Genomic DNA, 21160 nt, shown 5'->3' on the forward strand with positions numbered 1-21160 from the left:
ATATGAGTTCTTTATATATTTTTAAAACTAACCCCTAACCAGACATGTAATATAAAAATATCTTCTGCTAGCCTGTAGCCACCTTTTTGGGTTTTTTTAATATATTTTATTATTATTTTTTAAAGATTTATTTATTTATTTATACAAGCACTGGGTACAGTCAGAAGCGCGGGAGGGTGAGAGAATTCATCAGAGCCATAGCAGGTAACAGAACAGGCAGACTGACGAAATACACTGCTGAGGGGAGCAGCAGTCACAGCAGGAGAGGTCTGTCGCGCCATGTGGGACCCTTGCTGGTGGCCAGGGATCGAACTGGCACTGCAGAGGCTGTGGGCAGCTTCACAGCCCAGCGCTCAACCGCTGCGCTACCAGGGGAGGCCCCACCTTTTTGTTTTTGTGGTTACAACTTGTTTTTTTACCTTCTTCTCTGTCTAGGCTCAGTCCTTAAGTAATTTCATTCTATACCTTGTGTAGTCAGACTTTGCCTGAATGTTGATGACTTCCAGTTTTATGTCATTAGTTCTTATTTCTCTCCTCCTCATCTCCAGAATTTTCTTCATTAATGTCCAGCTTCATACTTGACATCTTCACTCTAATGTCTAATAGGCATCTCAGAATTGACATTTCTAAACAGGCCTCTTGATTTATCCACTCAGTTCTTGAAATCAAAAGGAACTATCCTTGAAATCATAAGAACTATCCTTAATTCTCTTTCCCTCATGGCCCTCCCCACACCGAGTAATCCACCAGAAAGACCCCTTAGTTCTGCCTCCAGAATATAACTATCAAATCCTCACTAACCCTCGACAGCCAACCAGTTGCATCATCTCTCCTTGGGTTCCTTCAAGCTGCCCTTTTGTCTTTCTTAGGAGACTTGCTCTAGCCATACTATTAAAAAAAAAAAAAAAAGTAACTTTTTTTACATAACATTATTTTACAACACTGTGTATGATTTAGGAGAATAGGTTCTCACCTCTTTAGATGTGTGTCACCACACCCCTGCCACCACAAAAACACCCAGAAACCACCGCCACAGTCCACTGCGTGCTGTTTAGACTTAACTACCTCTTAGACCCTCTGCCAGCCTCCCAGTTCCCTTTTCCTGCTTTATTTTACAAATATGTACTTAGAGTATACACACAAAGGGGGGTTCTGAGTACAGCAGAGAGGGAAAGACACATGCATAAGGACACTCTTCACCTCATAATCAGAGCATTTCCCTCTTTGAGAGGTGCCTTAAAAAAATTTTCTGTACATTTGTTGTGAACCTTAATTATGACCAATGGCAGATTGAGAAAGTCTTTCCTGACTGCCTCACCACCCCCTCAGCAAAACAAATGAATAAATAAAAGTAGGTATATTAAGTACAACATTGTCAGTTATAGACAGTGAAAATCCATTTCAAACTGGCTTAAGGTGAGAGAGAGAGAAAGAGAGGGAGAGAGAAGAGAGAGGAGAGAGAGGGGGGAGAGAAGGAGTATTTGCTTAGGTCTAGGGGTGATCAAAGTGAACCAGATAGGTTCTGGATTGGATCTAGGTATTTAGTCAACTCTCTCTCTCCCAGCCTCCCTTCCTGTCTCTGCTTCCCTCTCTGTTAGAGTTTTGCTCGGGCAGACTTTCCCCAAGAGTCTGGGAGGATGACCATCAGCAACTCCAAGCCTGGACTATCTCTGAAAAAAATCCGTGAGCCCAGGGAATGGCTGGAAAATCTTGTGCTTCCCACAAACTGGAGTGGGAAGGGTGGACAAGCCCATCACAAATGAGATGATTTGAGATGATGGAGAGAGCTTGTTCCACAAGGGAAAACTGAACACAGGGATCCTGACCGAGTGAAAGCCACAGACGTCCACAGCCCTGGACAATATACCCACCCCGGGTCACTTGGTGAAACTTTATTGGAATGTTGAGTTGTCATTGACTGTTCCTTATAAGCACCTTATAAGCGAGGCTGTGTCTTGTTCACAAGCCCCGGGCTGATTCAGAAGCTCCTGCACATGAAAGGCTGTCAGGAAGATTAAATCTTTCCTGTTCCCCTTTCCCCTTCATCTTTCTAGTTCAAAGACAGCGCTTCCAGTGGCCCCTCAGAGATTGTACTATGCCTCACACAGGGGAACCCAACACATATTTTTTGAAGTGCAGTGAATATTAAGGGCAATGATATGTCAGTAACAGGTGTCCACCTTTGTGGTGACCCACAGCCCCAGTGGTCAGGATGGGCACTTACAAAGCCTAGTAAGCCTCCTTTTGCCTGTTCCTCGTCTTTCTCTAAATTGGCTACGCTCCTTTTATCCACCTCAGCTTAAGCTACTCCCCATCTCTTAGTATATCTGCTCCTGTCTGTTTCTGTGCTTTTTCTCACTGGATTTTCTGCCTTCCTCTCTTCTTCCCTTCCTTTCTTTACACCAAAAATAAATTCCTGTGGCTTCTCTGTCTCCTTCAATGTGCTTATTTTTCTTGTTTCTCACCTTCTGTCTTACTATACTATTCATACCATGGAAGTAGAGTTTTATGTTAATTATTAACTGTGTATATATTTATTATTCTTAATTTTCAATGTTTGTAAAGAAAACGTTTTTAATTCCCCTCTCTAAAAATAGGTGGTTCCATGGGTTACCAACTGCCAACGGAAATGGATACTCTGTAACTTTGAAAACCCTGTCATCTCTCCAGAGCTGTTTTGTTTTTTATTTTAATTTTATTTTTATATTCCCTATACAACTGCAACCCCCTTATTTTGATCCCAATCCCTTCTTTCCCCACCCCTCGCCCCCCATAGAGTGTCTCTGATTCATAGTTTTGGTTGATTTTGATTTTTACTTTCTTATAGTTATTCTTTTTCCTGGTCTCTTATTTAAGTTTTCTAGATTCCTGCTATGAGTGAGAACATCCGGTATTTTTCTTTTTTTTTCTGGCTTATTTCGCTGAGCATGATCCCTTCCAGCGCCATCCATGTTGCTGCAAATTGCATGTGTTTATTTTTTTGAATGCTGAGTAATATTCCATTGTATATGTACCACATCTTCTTGATCCAGTCATCTATTTTTGAGCATTTGGGTTGTTTCCAAAGCTTAGCTATTGTAAACAGTGCTGCTATAAACATAGGGGTGCAGGTGCTCTTTGGAATTGATGTTTCTGTGTCCTTTGGGTAAATACCTAGGAGTGGAATTGCTGGATCATATGGAAGCTCTATGTTTAGTAGGTCCAGAAATCTCCACACAGCTGTCCATAGTGGTTGGACCAGTTTGCACTCCCACCAACAGTGCAGGAGAGTTCCTTTTTCTCCACAACCTCGCCAACATTTGTTGTTGCTAGTTTTTTTAATATGTGCCATTCTCACTGGTGTAAGATGGTATCTCATGGTAGTTTTGATTTGCATTTCCCTGATTACAAGTGATGTTGAACATTTTTTCATATGCCTGTTGGCCATTTGCATTTCCTCTTCAGAGAAGTTTCTTTTTAGCTCTTCTGCCCATTTTTTGACTGATTATCTTTGTTTTTGTTGAGTTTCATCAGCTCTTTGTAGATTTTTGTGATCAGTCCTTTATCATTAGTGTTGTGTGCAAAAATATTCTCCCAGTTGGTGGGGTTTCTCGTTGTTTTTGTTATTGTCTCTTTTGCTGTGCAGAAGCTCTTTAATTTGATGTAGCCCCAGCTGTTTATCTTTGCCTTCACTATCACTGCTTTGGGTGATGTGTCAGTAAAGATGTCTTTGATATGCATATCATGTAGTGTTTCACCTATATTTCCTTCTATGTATTTTAGGGTTTCAGGTCTTATGTCTAGTTCTTTAATCCATTTTGAGTTAGTTTTTGTGTATGGTGTGAGATAGTAGTCAAGCTTCATTCCTTTGCATGTAGCGACCCACAGAACTGGTTTTTTAATAAGTAATGAAAATTTAATGATTGTTCCTGGGATATGGAGGAAATTAGTATAAAGTTATAGGAGCCTAGTTTAACTTTAAGGTCAAATAACAGAATTGGTTATTATGCAAAGAACACTAAGTTTTGAAAATTAGTTACTTCCTATTTTTCTTCAAAATTAAAAAAAGGTTTTGTCTTTGATAGTGAAATTCCTCAGGATTCCTTGAAGACCATTCTGTTGGAATTAGAATGTCACTTTACATGGAATTTATTGAAGGAAGACATCGATCTGTTTGATGTAGAAGATACAATTGGGCAACAACTTGAATTTCTTACCACAAAATCCAGACTTACTCTTTATAACCTACTGGCTTATGTGAAACACCTAAAAGGCCAAAATAAAGATGCCCTAGAGTGCTTAGAACAAGCAGAAGAAATAATCCAGCGAGAACACTCAGACAAAGAAGAAGTACAAAGTTTGGTCACTTGGGGAAACTATGCCTGGGTGTATTTCCACATGGGTCACTTTGAAGAATCTCAGAAGTATGTAGACATGGTGGGGAACACCTGCAAGAAACTGTCCAGTCCTTCTCACTACAAGTTGGAACGTCCTGAGATTGACTGTGAGAAAGGGTGGGCACTCTTGAAATTTGGAGGAAAGTATTATCAAAAGGCTAAGGTGGCTTTTGAGAAGGCTCTGGAAGTGGAACCTGACAATCCTGAATTTAATATCGGCTACGCCATCACGGTGTATAGGCTAGATGATTCTGACAGGGAAGGCTCTGTAAAGAGCTTTTCTCTAGGCCCTCTAAGGAAGGCTGTTACCCTGAACCCAGATAACACCTACATTAAGGTTTTTCTGGCACTGAAGCTTCAAGATGTACATGCAGAAGCTGAAGGGGAGAAGTATATTGAAGAAATCCTGGACCAGATAGCATCCCAACCTTATGTCCTTCGTTATGCAGCCAAATTCTACAGGAGAAAAAATTCCTGGGACAAAGCTCTTGAACTTTTGAAAAAGGCCTTGGAAGTAACACCAACCTCTTCTTTCCTGCATCACCAAATGGGACTTTGCTATAGGGCACAAATGATCCAAATCAAGAAGGCCACTCGCAACAAACCTAAAGGAAAGGACAAGCTAAAGGTGGATGAGCTGATTACATCAGCTATATTTCATTTTAAAGCAGCTGTGGAACGAGACTCTATGTTTGCATTTGCCTACACGGACCTGGCCAACATGTATGCTGAGGGCGGGCAGTACAGGAACGCTGAAGACATTTTCCAGAAAGCCCTGCATCTAGAGAACATAACTGATGATCACAAACATCAGATCCACTACCACTACGGCCGCTTCCAGGAATTTCACCGTAAATCAGAAAATACTGCCATCCATCATTATTTAGAAGCTCTGAAGGTCAAAGACAGGTCATCCCTACGCACCAAACTGACAAGTTCGCTGAAGAAATTGGCTTCCAAGAGACTTAGTCACAGTGGCTCAGATAGGCAGAGTTTAATTGCCCTTGGGTTTGTTTATAAACTGGAGGGAGAGAAGAGGCAAGCTGCTGAGTACTATGAGAGGGCCCAAAAGATAGATCCAGAAAGTGCAGAAATCCACACGGCTCTCCGTGAGCTTCGAATTTCTATTTAAAAACACACTCTAGGAAATTAGTACTAAGCTTTCCCATCCGTTTTGGGTTCTATGATTTTGTTTATTGTTTCAATGCATTGTCATTATAGAATCAATTTTTATTGAATGGTTATTGTATACCAGGCATCATACTATTTCATATACAATTTTTGATGTTTTCCCTTTTTTTTAATTAAAATACTATAATCCATTGAGAAACAGGAACATTTCAGCTGTTGCAACTTTTAAAAATGACATGACCATATGACTTTGTGTCCTTTATCTCTGCTGTTTATAATTTTCTGATTAAATTCCCATAATAATCATTTATGAAATGAATATAATCCTACATAAGCCTATGACAACCAAGGGTAGGAGCACTTAGAAGTGCAAAATTATATCAATTAAATTTTTAACTATGTAGTTTGGGAAAGCTACAAATTAAAATTGCTCTGACTTTGATGAGGATCTTTAACCATCAGCCTGATGTGACTTAAAGATTCCTCTTTGTTAGAAGGAAAGGTCCATTATAATTAAACATTTGTCATCTCTGATGACTTCAATAAAAAGAGAACATGAGGGGGGCAATGTCTTCAAATATAGAACTTTAGGGACCCCTGAGGAAATCAAAGTATTACCTCCCAAGATATTCGTTAAGTAGCTAGAAACAGTCATGAGGGGGGGAAAAATGAATAATGGAAGATATTAGTCTCAAGTTTCTCTGGTTCTTTTAACTAGAAGAATGAATCTAAAGTGAATCTAGATGGAATTAACTTTATTCCTTCCAATTAGAATTAAAGTATTTTTAGGTTTGTATAGAAAGCAGACCTACTGAGAAATTGTGAGAAGTAATAAACAGATGAGAACAGTAGATGTCCGTATTTCTGTCCCTTATAACTGTTTTAGTATTACAAAGTCACTTCAGTGAAGCATTTTCTTTAGTCTGAAGTTTTCAGAGTGACATGTTTTTCCTATAGATCCTCCAAGAAGACTTAAGGTCTGCTTTCACTTTTAATATTCACCTTGAATAAATTGGGATGCTGCTAACATGTTTTCTCTAATGTTTCTTTGATTATAGGTTACATAATTATGTTTACCAACACAGTATTAGTGGAAAAGTGTACCATGTGATTTAATTCTCCATACCTCCACTGTAGCTATTAAAATTAGGGTATAATTTTTTTTACCTTTTGTTACTATTTTTATTGTAAATTTCTATTGCAGTTTTGATAAAAGTAACAAATTTTCATTGTAAAATTCCAAACAATACTGAAGTGTTTGAATTTAAACTAAGAGCAGTCCCCTCACTCTACCAATTCCACACCCCCATGGTAAACTACTAACAATTAGTTATGTACCCTGCCAGCTTTTTTTTTCTATGCATATTCAAACATACATATGTGTACAGCAATGTAGCTCATTAATTAAAGTTCTTTAAATGTTTGTTTTATGTAAGTTCCTGCTGTTTTTATTTATTTTGCTCATTTTTTTTTATTCAAAAAGAAAGAACAAGGAAGAAAATGATCTGTATGTAAGCATTTATTTGAGTAGATTCAGGACTGAGGTACTGAAGCATTTTTCTATTTTTGGAGCAAATTTTTTACTTTGCAGCAAGCCATTCTCCCCCACTGGGAATAACACAGTAATGAAGATTCTATTATCAAGTACAGACTTAACATGAAATAAAATACAGTTACAATATCAAAATTAAGATACTACTGAAAGCCTCATATTTAAATATTAGAGCTTAAAGTTCATTAAATGACTTTAACATTGACTGTATACTTAAAATACCAAAATGTATAAGACATAACATACTAACAAATGTAAAATCAGCGTATGAAAAAATACAACTATTAAATATTGAACTGAAATGAATAACCTTAAATTTTGTTAACAACTGTGCTTGCCTTCCTAAAATTTAACTATTTAGAGAATTTCATAGACTCGGGTTTAAAAAACCACAGACTTCACCTTTATCAACTATCAAAACTTGAAGCTTGAATTAGCTTCTTAAATGAAAACTTCATCTCCCTAAAGTATTTATTCAAATTTTGTTCCTTCCATTATCCTGAACTGGCCTATGGTTTTGGTCTGTCTCTCGAAGCCCTAAAGATGTAATAATCCTTTTTGTATCAGTTGACTCCTGATTGCAAATGACAAAAAAAAGAAAATCTGCTGTAACTGACCTAAGCAAAAATGGGAATAGCTGACGTGATTTAATAGTCCAGGGCAGTACTAGTTTCAGGTAAATTTGAAGACATCAGTCACCGAATGCAGACTAGTGGCTCTTACTGAAAGTCAAGTGATGCTGAGTAGCTGAAAACCAAGTATCTTAAAGTCCTATGTATGTCTCAAAGTGTTTAAGAACAGTTGCCCTTTATCTGTCCCCTAAGACTGCTTTAAGTTAAACACCACTATCTTTCACCCCACCCCACAAGACATGTTGAAGCCCCTCCCCAATATGGACAATTTGAATTCTCTCTAAATTGTCTTAAGTCTTTGCTAATGGTTTATGCGGAATTCATCTTCATACCCAAAGTGAGGTTTTTAAGACTATGGCAAAATGGTCTCTTCTTTTTTCTAAGAACTATACTTCTGTTAATGTAGCCAAAATCAAATGATTCATCTGGTATATATTCATGCGTATGTTTTTCCACACATGCCCATTTAAGGCATGTTTTTTACATACTTGCGCATTTGGCTTTTAAAAGTGTTTTATGTCACCTGATAGCATTCACTTAATCCCAATAAACCATACCTCCTGAAGAAGTTGTTTAGGGAAAGCCCCTGAAAATAACAGGATAATAGAGAACCCAAATTAAAGTGTCTTTAAAACACTTACAAAAGTAAGTCTTATTTTGAAGTAAGACTTAATCTTGTTTAAGCAGTGTGACCAAGACACAATTTCTCTCTGCTTGTTAGCTCAAATTTTTCCAATTTGGCTCCATTCTGAGAAAGCTCTTCCTTTGTGCCTTTCTAAGACGACTGCCACATGCACTCTTATCCCTATGTGGTCAAAAAGAACATATCCCCTCCAACCATCTAAAAAGTGAAGTTCAGGTTTGCAGTCTGATAGGACCATCTTCGACTACAAGGCCAATCTCAAGTCAGTCATGCTCAGGGAGGAAGGTATGCTCATTAGTTGGGCATGAGCCACACAGCTGGCTCTGAAAGCCAGGAAGGAGGAGAAAGTTGACTCACATGGCAGCATATGGCCTGCAAGATTCAGAGGTGGAATTATCAAGAAAATTGGTGGTAGATACTGACAACCCAGAACACCAAGGGTATGTAGACTCAAATCAGTGCTTTCTTCATCCACTCCATATATTTCTCTGTAACAGGTCTACAAGGAGCTTGAATCATTCTTAACACTGAAACCCCGAGAAAACTTATTCTGCTGGGATTTCAGGTTCTGTGTCTCCTCAGCTTGGTTCTCTTACTCCTTTATGCCTTCAGATTGCTCTCCACCTCAGCATCACCGAGAGGGAGCAGCCTGCTGGTGGGGGGGAGGTGGGGAGGGTGTCCTTAGGGTGGAGGAAGCTAGAGCAAGGGGGAAAGTTACATTCACATTGTAGCAAATGCTACCAGCTATAATTTAGACAACTTCAGAAACTAGAACAATCAGAGGCATTGTGGCCTGCTAATGTGAATCTGCCCTACCAAAGACAGCTGTGTTGACTAAAATAATGACCTCTATCCTGTAAAGCTGAGCAACAGACCCTGAAGACACCACCACTGTCTTACTCACCAGCTGCTGTGAGGTCTACAGGCCTTGAATAGTTCTAGTCCAAATTCCAAGGTGGATGGTAACAGTAGGCATGGGATGATCTGGAAATCAGCAACTAAGCCAGACTATTATCCCAATAAAAGCCTGAAAAAGCCACCGAGGGCTCCAGAACTCCTTTCCCCATCTGCCCAATCATAGAAAACCTGCTCTGTGGCCTTCCTGCCGTGCAGTGATTCTGAGGATCAGTCAAGTAAGGAAATGACTTGCAACCTATAATCCCTGCAGTGGGGTGCATTGCCCATTCCCCCCTACGTGTTCCTTTTTAGAGAAATGCTAAGGGAAAGCATGTGTAAGTAAAAGTGCGCAACAGTCCAAATTTAGACACAGTCACCCTGTTATATGGAAGCTCTCTGAATAAAAAGGTAAAGAGAAATAAAGAAAAACAAGAATAATGGAGAATCCAAGGTTTGAGGAGGATCTTAGCTCAAAATGTCAGGCCAACTAACAACTCTGGAGCCTCATTAACTAACAGTATATGGGATAATCCAGGATTACCACAAATCTCTTCCCCAAATTCTACTTCACCAATTATATGAAGTGTCTCCTCAAAATCCACCAGAGTTGCCCACTACAAAGAATATATTAATATCTCTTGACACAGCACAAACGCAACATACTGTAATGGCAGGAATGGACACAGTGCAGGTTTTCTGATCCAGCAGACCGGGTAAAGGAGGAGTCCTGGAGCCCTCGGTGGGTTTTCAGGCTTTTATGGGGATTTACCGGGTACATGGCAAGTTGGGGTGGGGGCTGGGAGGCCTGCCAGCCTCCCAGCACTCCCAGCAAGTCTTTACTCTTTCTGGGCTCTCCAGCCTTCTCTGCTTCTACTTTCTCAGCTTCCGCTGGCATCCCCATGATGCCACCCTTAAAAGCCCAGTCTTAGCCCAGGTGAATCCCATCTACTTATGCTCACACTCCAGGTAGCCGCCATGAGGCATGCATTCAGGACCCCAGGGCTCCGTCATCTATCCTAATGGTGGGAGGACAGAAAAGCCTGACACTTTTTACCTTACCCTACACATACCTTTGCCCTTTACATTGTGAAATTGGATTTTCAGGTTCAGTTCCCTCTCTTACTTCCCCTTCCCATGTGTAAGGGCAGGACTGGACACGGTGCAGGTTTTCTGATCCCATGCAGACCGGGTGAAGGAGAAGTCAGAGTCCTCAGTGGTTTTGCAGGTTTTTTATTGGGGTTCAGCGGGTACATGGCAAGCAGGGGTGCTGGCTGGGGGGCTGGCCTCCCAGCAAGTCTTCACTCTATCTGGGCTCTCTAGCGTTCGTTCTGCTGCTTGTCGGCTTCTCTTTCGGCTTCTGCTTCGGCTTCTACTGCTGCTACTGGTGCTGCTGCTGCTACTGCTTCTGCTGGCGTCCCCGTGATGCCGCCCTTAAAAGCAGTCTTAGCTCAGCTGAATCCCATCTACCTGTGCCCACACCCTATTCCAGGTGCCCGCCATCAGGCATGCATTCAGGACAAGGATCCATCATCTATCCTGATGGCGGAAGGGCAGAAAAGCCTGACAATTTCTTTACCCTACACCATGGTCTTTTTCTGGTGACTTTACATGAATTGTAGGCAGCTATCTGAACTTTTACCTTAAAGTACATAGATAACTCCAATATTTGCTGCATAATTCAGAAAACTCTCAAATTCAGGGTCATTCAGAGAGTGAGTCACAGAAAAGATTGTGCCTTCGACTAACTTGCTTTGAGAAATCAGCAGACAGAGCTACCTTAAGCAGGTTTTCTTTGGTAAACTGCTTACCACAGCACTTCTCAAACTTAATGTACATGCAAATCACTTGGGAATCTTGTTAAAAGACAGAGTCTGACTCTGAAGATTCACCAAGAGCCTCAGATTCTGCACTTTAAATAAGCTCCCAGATAACAATGGCATTGCTGTTCTGCTGACTGCATCGTGAGTAGCGTGGTTCTACAACATTGCTCCACAGACTTGGCCATACATTGAGTCACCTGAGAAGTTAAAAACTCAAACTTTGTCGTGAGGTTCCATTGCAGAGACCAGTTTAATTGGCATGGAGTGAAGACCAGGTCTCATGATTTTGAAATTTCCTGGGTGATAATACTGTGCAACAATGCTTGAGAGCCACTGGTCTGCAATATGGAAAACATAAGCTGAGAATAAAGCCAATTAAGATAGTAGCTTTAAGCCAGGAGATCCTAAATTCCTCAAATACCTGATTAGTACTTGAATCTCTCAACAGAACTTGTTAAAGCTACCTAGTTAAAGCTACTTGAGAGCTGACCTTGCCAGTTGACTCAAAATCTCTGAAATACTAGGTCCAAATTTTACTAGATAAACTCATCCTCTAGGCCTGATGAAGTCCAATGATACCAGGCCCAAGTTCTTTTCCTTGCCTATATGACAAGCCAGAAAATGTGCCGTGGTTGTGATTGCCCCTCAGTATTATTTGACCCTTCAGGAAGAGAAAAAGGCCTCTTTCCCAAGTTTTAAAGGTACCTTCGGAACCAATTTTGTTCAGCACTAACGCTATGCTTCATACCTCACAAAAGCTGAGAAAAACCCTTTTTATAAATAAATCAATAACAGTAAAAATAATTAAAAAATAAAAGTCACAAAGTTTTCTGAAAAGAAAAAAGGAAGACGTCAGGCCCAAGTGAGTCACTTCTGCTAAGCCCCAGGTCACCAAATTGAGACTTAATGATAGTTTTGGGCTGTCCCAGAAGTGGAATCTTAACCAAGTTGTTCAGGAATCACCTGGTTTGTGGTTTGCAATTGAACTTTCATTCCAAGAATAAATCCCATTTAGAAATAAATTAATTAGGGCCTCCCTGGTGGCGCCAAGGGTTAAGTTGTAGCACTATGAAGCTATCCGCAGCCACCACAGGATGAGTTCAATCCCCAACCAGGGAGCTTCACTACCCACGTGGCACAGCAGACCTCTCCTGGCTCACCCGCTGCGCCCCTCAGCAGTGTATTTCAATCAATCTGCTTGTTCTGTTCCTCACTCTGTCTTTGGTGAATCCTCTCACCCCCCACACCTTTGGTCTGTACCCCAGTTCTTTTATATATAAATAAATAAACCTTAAAAAAAAAAACAGAACACAAATCTTTCTTAACCTAGTGAATCTTAAAACAGCATCTAATTACTAGAAAGTTTCACAGAAATGGCAGGTACATCTGTTCTGAACCTAGGATTCCTTCATACATGATGGACTAGAATTCCCAGTGATTCCTTTCATGATGGCTCCTAGGCAGGGTAAGCAACAAAATGATGGTGAGATGTTTTGGCATTGGGGAAGCCATCCCTCACAGGGGCACACTGGTCCCCCTGGTAAATTCAGAACAGATTGGATTAGGGTCTGAACACTGAGGACATGGAGCACAAAGTCCTGAGAAATAGCCCTTTCTGTCTAAGTTTCTTCTGTTCCTACATTGAGGTGGGGGGAGGGGAAGAGAGAGGCTTTGCATGAGCTGTGCTTTCCAGTCACCAAGTATAGAATTTAATCCTCAATAAGGTGTGGCCCCATTATAATGTTTAAGCCACACAATAAACCAATCTATCAAGGTTATAATTATTTAATATAATTTGATATAGTTTATAATTTAAAATGTTTAGTATAAAGGGAAATAAAAGCTGTAGAGTTTATATTAATGTCTAAAATATAACAATGTAATACCAGCAAGCAGAGGGACTTTAGAAAAAAGCTTTAGAGAAGACAGGATATACAGGTGCTGTGTGTGTGTGTGTGTGTGTGTGTGTGTGTATGAGAGAGAGAGAGAGAGAGAGAGAGAGAGAGAGAGAGAGAAGGCAGGCACAAGGTTCAGAAGTGAGCCTATAGACCAGTTCCTCTATACGTGTCTCCAACTCACAGTCACACTGAAGCAAAGCCCTAAGGGAGTGCTGCTTTCGCCACATCTATTGACTCTAGTGACACATGAAAAATCACAGCTACCTTTCCTTTACATAGTGTGTAATATGTACCAGGTACTGTTTGAAGTGCATTGTATTAAGCATAAAATCCTCAGAGTTCCTATAGACTTTTTTACATTTTACTTTTACATGAAATTTAGGGATTAAGTAAGCCCAAGATCACATAGCTGATAAGAGATGGGAGAAGGATTCAAAACCTGGATGTCTGGCTCTAGAATCTAGTACTTCACCATTTAAGTATTTTCTAACTAGCATTAACATTAGGAATGCAGGACATTGGTGCTGTGATCAAAAGCTGCTCTGAAACCTCTGGGGAAAATGAAAAGAGAAATTGAGAGACTCAATCCAAGGGGAGGACTTGTCTCAAGTGTTGGATGTTGGAAATCAGAGCCGTGGAATAAATTCCTCCCAAAAAGGAAGTAAACCTATTTTTGGAGGACTGAAGACCAGTAAACAACTAAAAAACCAGGCCACCCAGTTTTTTGTCTTTGGGAAAAACCATGCACACACCAGCCAACACTGGAGCCTTTACCAGGGGTGAAGAGCAGCACAGGAAGGGCCGCAGGGCGAGCGCTGTGACACAGCTAAGAAGCAGAGGTAGGCTAGACTCTCCTCCCACATGTCCCCGGGCTTCGCTTGGGCTCTGGAAAGTGGCTCTGAGCCCCTGATTCCATAGAATGTCAATTTAGTTTAAGAGTAGCTTCATCTGTCTTCATTGCCTTCCCTTTTACATAGCACATTAACTCCAGCTATCTTGTCCTCAATCTCACCAAAACTAACAGAAGCAACAAACCTAAAACTGGAATCAAAAATAAAAACTGGATTCAGAGTCCAGAGTGCTAACCATATACACAATGGAATATTACTCAGCAATCAAAAAAGATAAACTCATGCAATTTGCAGCAACATGGATGGAGCTGGACGGGATCATGCTCAGCGAAATAAGCCAGAAAGAAAAAGAAAAATACCAGATAGTCTCACTCATAGCAGGAATTTAGAAAGCCTAAATGAGGGACCAGGAAAAACACTAATTATAATAAAGTAAAAATCAAAATCAACAAGCAACTATAAAACAGAGACACACTACAGGCAGGGGGAGGAGGGAGTAGGATCAAAACAAGTGGGGTGGGAATTGTATGGGGAATACAACCAAGATGAAAATGCATACAGTGTGCAAAAATGAAAAACGATGTAAAAAATATATAAAATAAAAATAATAATAATTAAAAAGACAAGAGAAAAATAAATTAATAAAAACTACTTAAAGGTCATTTGTGTGTAAAAGTCCTTCCAGAGAAGGCTTCAGGAGAGAAAACCTACAACCGAAAACTTCATATTAGATAAGCCCTGTTTCCTCATTTTTTTTTAATAAAAGGAAGAGGGAGAGAGGCAGAGAGGAGGGGAAAGGAAGGGAGTTGTGTGTGTGTGGGGGGAGAGAGAGAGAGAGAGAGAGAGAGATCAAGGGATGGAGGGAGCAGGAAGGGAAATCCCTCAACCATTTCTTGCTATACCTACCTCTTCCCATGATTCCAGTCTTACTTCTTTCCAGTCTCCACTATTCTCCCTCTGAAATAAGACCCAATGCCTCCATTTTCCTTAAACAGAGCAGCTCAGTCCTCCCTGTTAACCTCACAGTCAACCACAGACCCACTCAGGAATAACCACGTTCATCCAGTTTCTTAGTTCAACAAAGAATCTTTGATTTTTAATGTGATATAATCTCATCAATGCAATTATTGTTGTATGTAGTATCCCCTTCACAATCTCTCAGGAATTACACATTTTAAAGTAAATTCAGTCACTAAATCTGTCATAATTTGCATCTAGTATAGTAAGTTTGTTTTCCATTTCCAAATTAACACAGCATATACTCACCTTTATCATTTGGCTTCAGTAGTCCTCAAAATCTGACCTCTAATATATGTTTGAGATTCTGTCTCACACTTTAACTTAAAACTTCATGAACTCATATCAAATCAATAATACATCAGTAGGGAACTAAGAGAGGGACCCCGGATGACAAACTGGATTCCCAAGGAAGAGATGCCCCCCCCCAAAAAAAACTATTTACATTAAATTTTATCAGTGGTTCCCTACTTAAACCTATCACAATCATCATTCATACTAACTCTGATACTCCAAAACTGACCTACACAATCAAAACGCTGAAAAACAACACAGCATCTTTACACTGTGTGGATACTTGTAAGAAGAAGACACTAGGGCCTCCCTGAAGTTGGATCCCCCATCTCCCCTTATGGTCCCCCTCCCCCCCAGCAACCCATTTGGCGCAGCAGACCTCTCCTGTCTCGCCTGGTCTCCCCTCAGCAGTGTATTTCAGTCAATCTGCCTGTTCTGTTCCCCACTCTGTCTCTGGTGCATCCTCTCACCCCCACACCTCTGGCCTACACCCCAGTTCTCCTAAGCAAAAATAAATAAATTTTTTTTTAAAAAAGACTTATTTAAAAAAAAAAAAAGATGCAGCCTTCCCAGGGGCATATTTTGATACAGAAGTTGCAGGGCATTGTGGTAGGCATACTAAGATCTTTGACATAAAAATTTGCATCTTAAGAAAATACCAAAAATCGGGCCTCCCTGGTGGCACAAGGGGTTAAGACGCAGCCTGTGAAGCTATCTGCATCACTGCAGCGTGAGTTCGATCCCCAGTCAGGGAGCTACCCACGTGGTGCAGCAGACCTCTCCTGACTTGACCGCTGCTCCCCTCAGCAGTGTATTTCAGTAGATCTGCCTATTATGCACCCCGCTCTGTCTCTGGTGAATCCTCTCACCCTCCCCTCCACCCCGCACCTCTGGCTTACACCCCAGCTCTTGTATGCATAAATAAATAAAAATAAATCCTTTAAAAAAGAGAGAGAGAGAAGAGACTAAATGTGGGCTGGGTGATAAGCAAGGGCAGGTGCCATAAAAAGAAGGAAACAGTGACAATCTAATGCTTGTTCTAAGGTGGGCCTTGCCCTGGGCACTCAAACTAGAGGTGCTACAGCCTTGGAGCGGGAGTCTCACTTGTTCCAGCAGATGGCAGTGCTGCATAACACAGCGATTAAAAAAAAGTTCCTGGTGTTCTGGACCCTTCAAAAAGGAAAAGTGTACAAATGAGTCCTTCCTAGAGTTGAAAAGTGAATACAGAAGTAGAACTGCATGCCCTGAAACTTCTGGTTTTCATTTTAAAGAAGCCAAATTCAAAACAAGATCCTTACAACCCCCAAAGGCCCAGACACCCCTGCGGATACCTGCACCAGAGCAAGTTGAACATCAGAGTCAGTTGGTTTCTGCGTTGGCCTTGGTGTCCTCTGAGGCCTCAGAGAGCCACCCAAAGCAGCTGCCCCACATCCCGTCCCCATGGCTGGCTTCTTCCCCTGAAAAACTAGAAACTGATTCCAACCCTTTTAATCCCATACCTGGGTTCCTCAGAATTACCTCAAATGTCCCCAGCCCATAAAGAATTCTCCTCCCAACCTCCAGAGGATGCAGCACCCTTAGCCTCAGTCAGCATTTAATAACTTGATGGTGGTCTCACCTGCGTAAGTTGCAATTTGCCAATAGGCAGTAAACTTCAAATAGGGGTGGGAGGTACTATTTTTAATTCCCCATTATATATAACATGGTGCCATTTTCAGATGAGCTCTCAATAAATAGTTGTTGGTTGATTAACTGTTCCCTCCTGATAAGAGCTGGTAAGAGATCTCTTAACAGCTCTTCAAAGTGTTTGCCAACATGCTGCCTCATTTTTAGTAAAGCCCTGTTAGTTAGGGGCCAGTCACAGGCAAGGCAAAAGATTCTGCTTTCAGTGACTTCCACTCCTGGTATAGACTTTTCATATAAAGTAAAGCAGCCTGCATGGTGCCTGCAAATGAAATGGCATCTTTTCAAGCATGAGACACATGAGCTCCACCTTTTCCTATGTCCAGGGCTCCCCTGTGTGAGCAGGGATCCCATCCGCAGGCCTTGTGCTCCATTTGAGTACAACACAGCTGTCTCTGTTGAAGTCATTACCATTTTTATATTTAGTCCTCAAAATCAAGTTTTATTTATTTCTACTAAGTCTGCTCTTTACCACCCTTATCCCACCCCCAACTCCCCCCAAATCTGCCCCATGCTATTCAGCACTCTGTAGCACCTGCTGTTCACATGACACCTCCTTTTGGGGTCCTCTTTACACTCACTGAAGTGGGAACCTCTAACATAACCTGTTCATTCTGGGCGTGAAATTTCCAGCAAGCCCGGCCCTTCCATCAGCTCCATCCTTGCTGTGTTACAATTCTTCTCTGCAATTTATTCACTCATTCTTTTTCCATTCATTTATTTGTTCTTTTGTTCTTTTCATTCATTTATCCATTCACCATGTATTTGTTGAATCCCTACTATGTGTTAAGCGCTAGACTCAGTTGTGTATGTCCATATGACCACTATCCTCAGAAAGCTAGTGGTTTTGTGAAGGAGATAACATTTTACAATAAATGCACAATGACTATGTCATTATAATTAAAGTATGTTGTTTAAAGTAAAAGCCCAGGGTGCTATGAAAGCAAGGAATCCTGGGTGCAATGGTGAGGTGTGTAATTTAGATTTGGGCAGTGGTTTAAGAAGGACTCTTAGGGAAATGACATTTATACTGTGGCTCAAGAGGTGAAAAGCTCTTATACCTAGGGACCAACAAGTGCAAAATGCCGAGGGGAGCTGACAGAACAAGGCTTCTTGGTAGAGTGAGCAAGTTCATTTCAGCAGGAGCTGTGCCCTGGACCACCTCGTAAGCCATATTCCAGTGTGTGTCCTGAACGTCAGCCAGACCTGAAACTTTTGTGATGCTGAAAAAGCCTTTCCCCTTTCCCCTTCAAACTGTTGCCAGATGCCCAAATTCTTCCACCTCTGCTGGGGCAGAGTAGCAAACTTTGAACCCAGAGGCCTGAGGTGTCTACTAGAGCTCCAGGTAACCGCACATCCCCTTCCCAACTTCTTCACCACCCTGAACCACACCCAGACTCTGTTCTGGGCCCAGTTACAAAAACAGCTCTCTGGGAATGAGAATTGGTATCCACTTTCCTAAACTGAGAACCTCTACCTGTCAGTGGAAAAGGGCACACCTGCCATCACAAAACAATTTATGGGAAAACTTTTAAAAAGGACTGAACTTTAAAATACCACATTTAGTACCTTTTAATACCAATCAAATCTTAAGTGGACCAAACATTAACCACCCCAAAAATCTAGTGCTTTTTATTTGATTTTAGCCAAACACTAATTCCCAGACCCCTCAAAGAGGCTTCTGACACGTAAATAATTAACAGTAATTAATGACGGCTATCACCCAGAATTTAAAATCACTTTTCATTTATTTGATACATCCTTAAATTTCAAATAGGCAGATGCATGGGGGTTGGAGGAAGAAGGAGGAAGAGTTTTAACCTGCAATTCAGACATCCAAAGCCCAAAGCAAGAAAGGGGCCCAATCACTTTGTGATAACAGTGTGCCCCATTAGCAGGCAACACCAATCGCCCATATCCTCAGTAACACGAACAAATTCTTCTTGTCAAGGTCAATTGTTCCTTGACAGCTATAAGAAGACAAGTCCTGTCAACATACTTCAAATAGCTTCATCCAGGGGAGGGTAATGTGTATATTGTAGTTGCTGGTGGGTGGGTACAAGCTTATTTTATCTTTCTTTCTACTTTTGAATCTGTTTGGAAAGTTCCATAATAAAGAGTTTTGTTTTAAATGTCAGCCTTTAATCATTTTAATATTTTCCTGTTCCCTGCACCAAATATTTTTCTGTGTTATGGAGCAAATCCCAGTCATTTATCACTGAGAGCAGCTCTGGCAACAGAAAAATACAGGGGAAAAATGAATCTATTGGTGGAAAGACACAAACACACACACACGCACACACAAACAAGACTCCAACTCTGAAGTACGAGAATAGAAACTCATATCCTTACCTTGAGTTTCTATTATTTCATTTCAAGAAGCAATTTCAGAACTATACCCATAGGGAACAGGAAAGTAAATGCCAAACAGGCATTCCTATCATCATCACTACTGGCCAATAGCGCAGACACTTCAGAAAGAACTCAAGTCCTATTAAGAAAGTAGACTCAGCAGTGTACTTCGGTCCTTCTGCCTGCTCTGCTCCCCGCTCTGGCTCTGGTGAATTCTCTCACCCTCCCGCGCTTCTGACTGTACCCAGTGCATGTATAAACAAAAGAAACAAACAAACAAACAAATAAATAAATAAATGCCTCTATTAAAAAAAAAATTAAAAAAAAAAAAAAGAAAGTAGACTTTGGTATGAGAAAAGTGGAAGTCACCTTTGGGACAAAGGGCATTCCCCAACACACACACACACACACACACACACAAATACTCCCCAAGAGAAGCTTGGATCAACAGATAGGAAATTAAACCCCTAAGCCTGCAAGTAGTGACCTTTCTAGAATCAAACTCTTGGGAAGATTCTTAGAAATTTCCAATCTAGAGTCTTCCCACCTGTACTAATTGGAAGATTGAAGCATAATCTAAAGTATTTTAACAGCCCAAGAGGGCCTGTTTCTAAGTGGCTTCTGGAAGAGGCTCCGAGTAGCCACAAAAGGAAAGAGATGGGCCCCCGCAAACAGCTTCCTAGTTCCACAGGATTCACTAGAGGCACTCAAGTGCAATGACCACTAAGTCATGTGCTGTGGGACCTGGTGCCTCAGTTTCCACATGTATGAAATGATAGGTAATGTAATATAGGTTATTATGGAGCTTGAATGCAGCAATGCATAGGAAGTGCACACACAGCAGCTAACACATTAGAAGCCCTCCATAAATGGCTGGGTTTTGTAAATTATTTGATTGCTTATTGCATCTTTATTTTTTTTTAAAAGATTTTATTTATTTATTTATACAAGCAACTGGATACAGTCAGAAGTGCGGGAGGGTGAGAGAATTCACCAGAGCCAGAGCGGGGAGCAGAGCAGGCAGAAGGACCGAAGTACACTGCTGAGGGGAACAGCGGGCGGCAGGAGAGGTCTGCGCGCCATGTGGGACCCTCCGGTGGCCGGGGAGCGGCCGGGGAACAGCCGGGGATTGAACTGGCGCAGCAGAGGCTGCGGGCAGCTTCGCAACCCAGCGCTCAACCGCTGTGCCACCGGGGAGGCCCGCTTATTGCATCTTTATATGACAACTACAACCTGACATAACCCAGACAGGTCCACACACCATCCAATCAAAATCCCTTGTGCAATAGGAAAAAAGGGTTTTCCAAACACGACTACAAATTCATTTTATTATGCTTTTGAAATAAGAAAATAGTAAGTATCTGATCCACTAGAGAAACTACAGTCTGGCGGGGGAGAGAAAGGCTTGATGGTACAGTGTTTTTACGGAAGATAGTTTCTTTTGCTTTTCTATTCAAAGCAGCAATATGAAGATAAATTTAAAGAAATTTAAATTTAAATTCAAATTTAAGATGTAGAATCATCCCACTACAATTTTGTTCTTAATTTCATGAAACACATCATTCTCATATATCCCTCCATTTTTAAATAAACAGTACAAGCACATGGAACCTTAACAGTAGAATTTTATGTAGATGACAATGGTAGACTCAAACATTTACATTTTCCTTCCTATTAGTCCTGCTCCCAAAAGGAAAGTAAAAAATATAAATTTATGCCAGTATGAAGTAAAAATATCCCAAATAGCTTATACAAATTGTTAAAAGCGTTATCTCTATGTTCATTATTCATGAATACTTATGATACTTCAGAGAACTTAAACTGCAGAAACACATACATAAAATTTTACTGTGATCATCACTAGGAAAAAGTATGTATAGTATTTATAACTAGTCATGTTCAAAAACTCTTTGGACTCTAAGATTCAAGAATTGACATTTAAATGTTACTGACAGTGCTGAAAAAATGAATGACATTAAAGCGTTACTCCGAACATATATAACTTCATTTTAAC

General features: G+C 40.8%; 1 protein-coding gene across 1 annotated transcript; it reads left to right on the forward strand.

Moving 5' to 3' along the window:
- Positions 1-1637: 1637 nt before the first annotated feature.
- On the forward strand, positions 1638-5508 carry LOC311178730 (interferon-induced protein with tetratricopeptide repeats 5; the record flags this gene model as incomplete). Its single annotated transcript, XM_084245465.1, has 2 exons — positions 1638-1683; positions 4049-5508. 2 exons carry the CDS (start codon positions 1638-1640, stop codon positions 5506-5508), a joined length of 1506 nt encoding a protein of 501 aa, XP_084101591.1.
- Between the last annotated feature and the right edge of the window lie 15652 nt (positions 5509-21160).

This window comes from Talpa europaea (assembly GCF_964194135.1).
Source record: "Talpa europaea genome assembly, chromosome: 10".
NCBI lineage: Eukaryota > Metazoa > Chordata > Mammalia > Eulipotyphla > Talpidae > Talpa > Talpa europaea.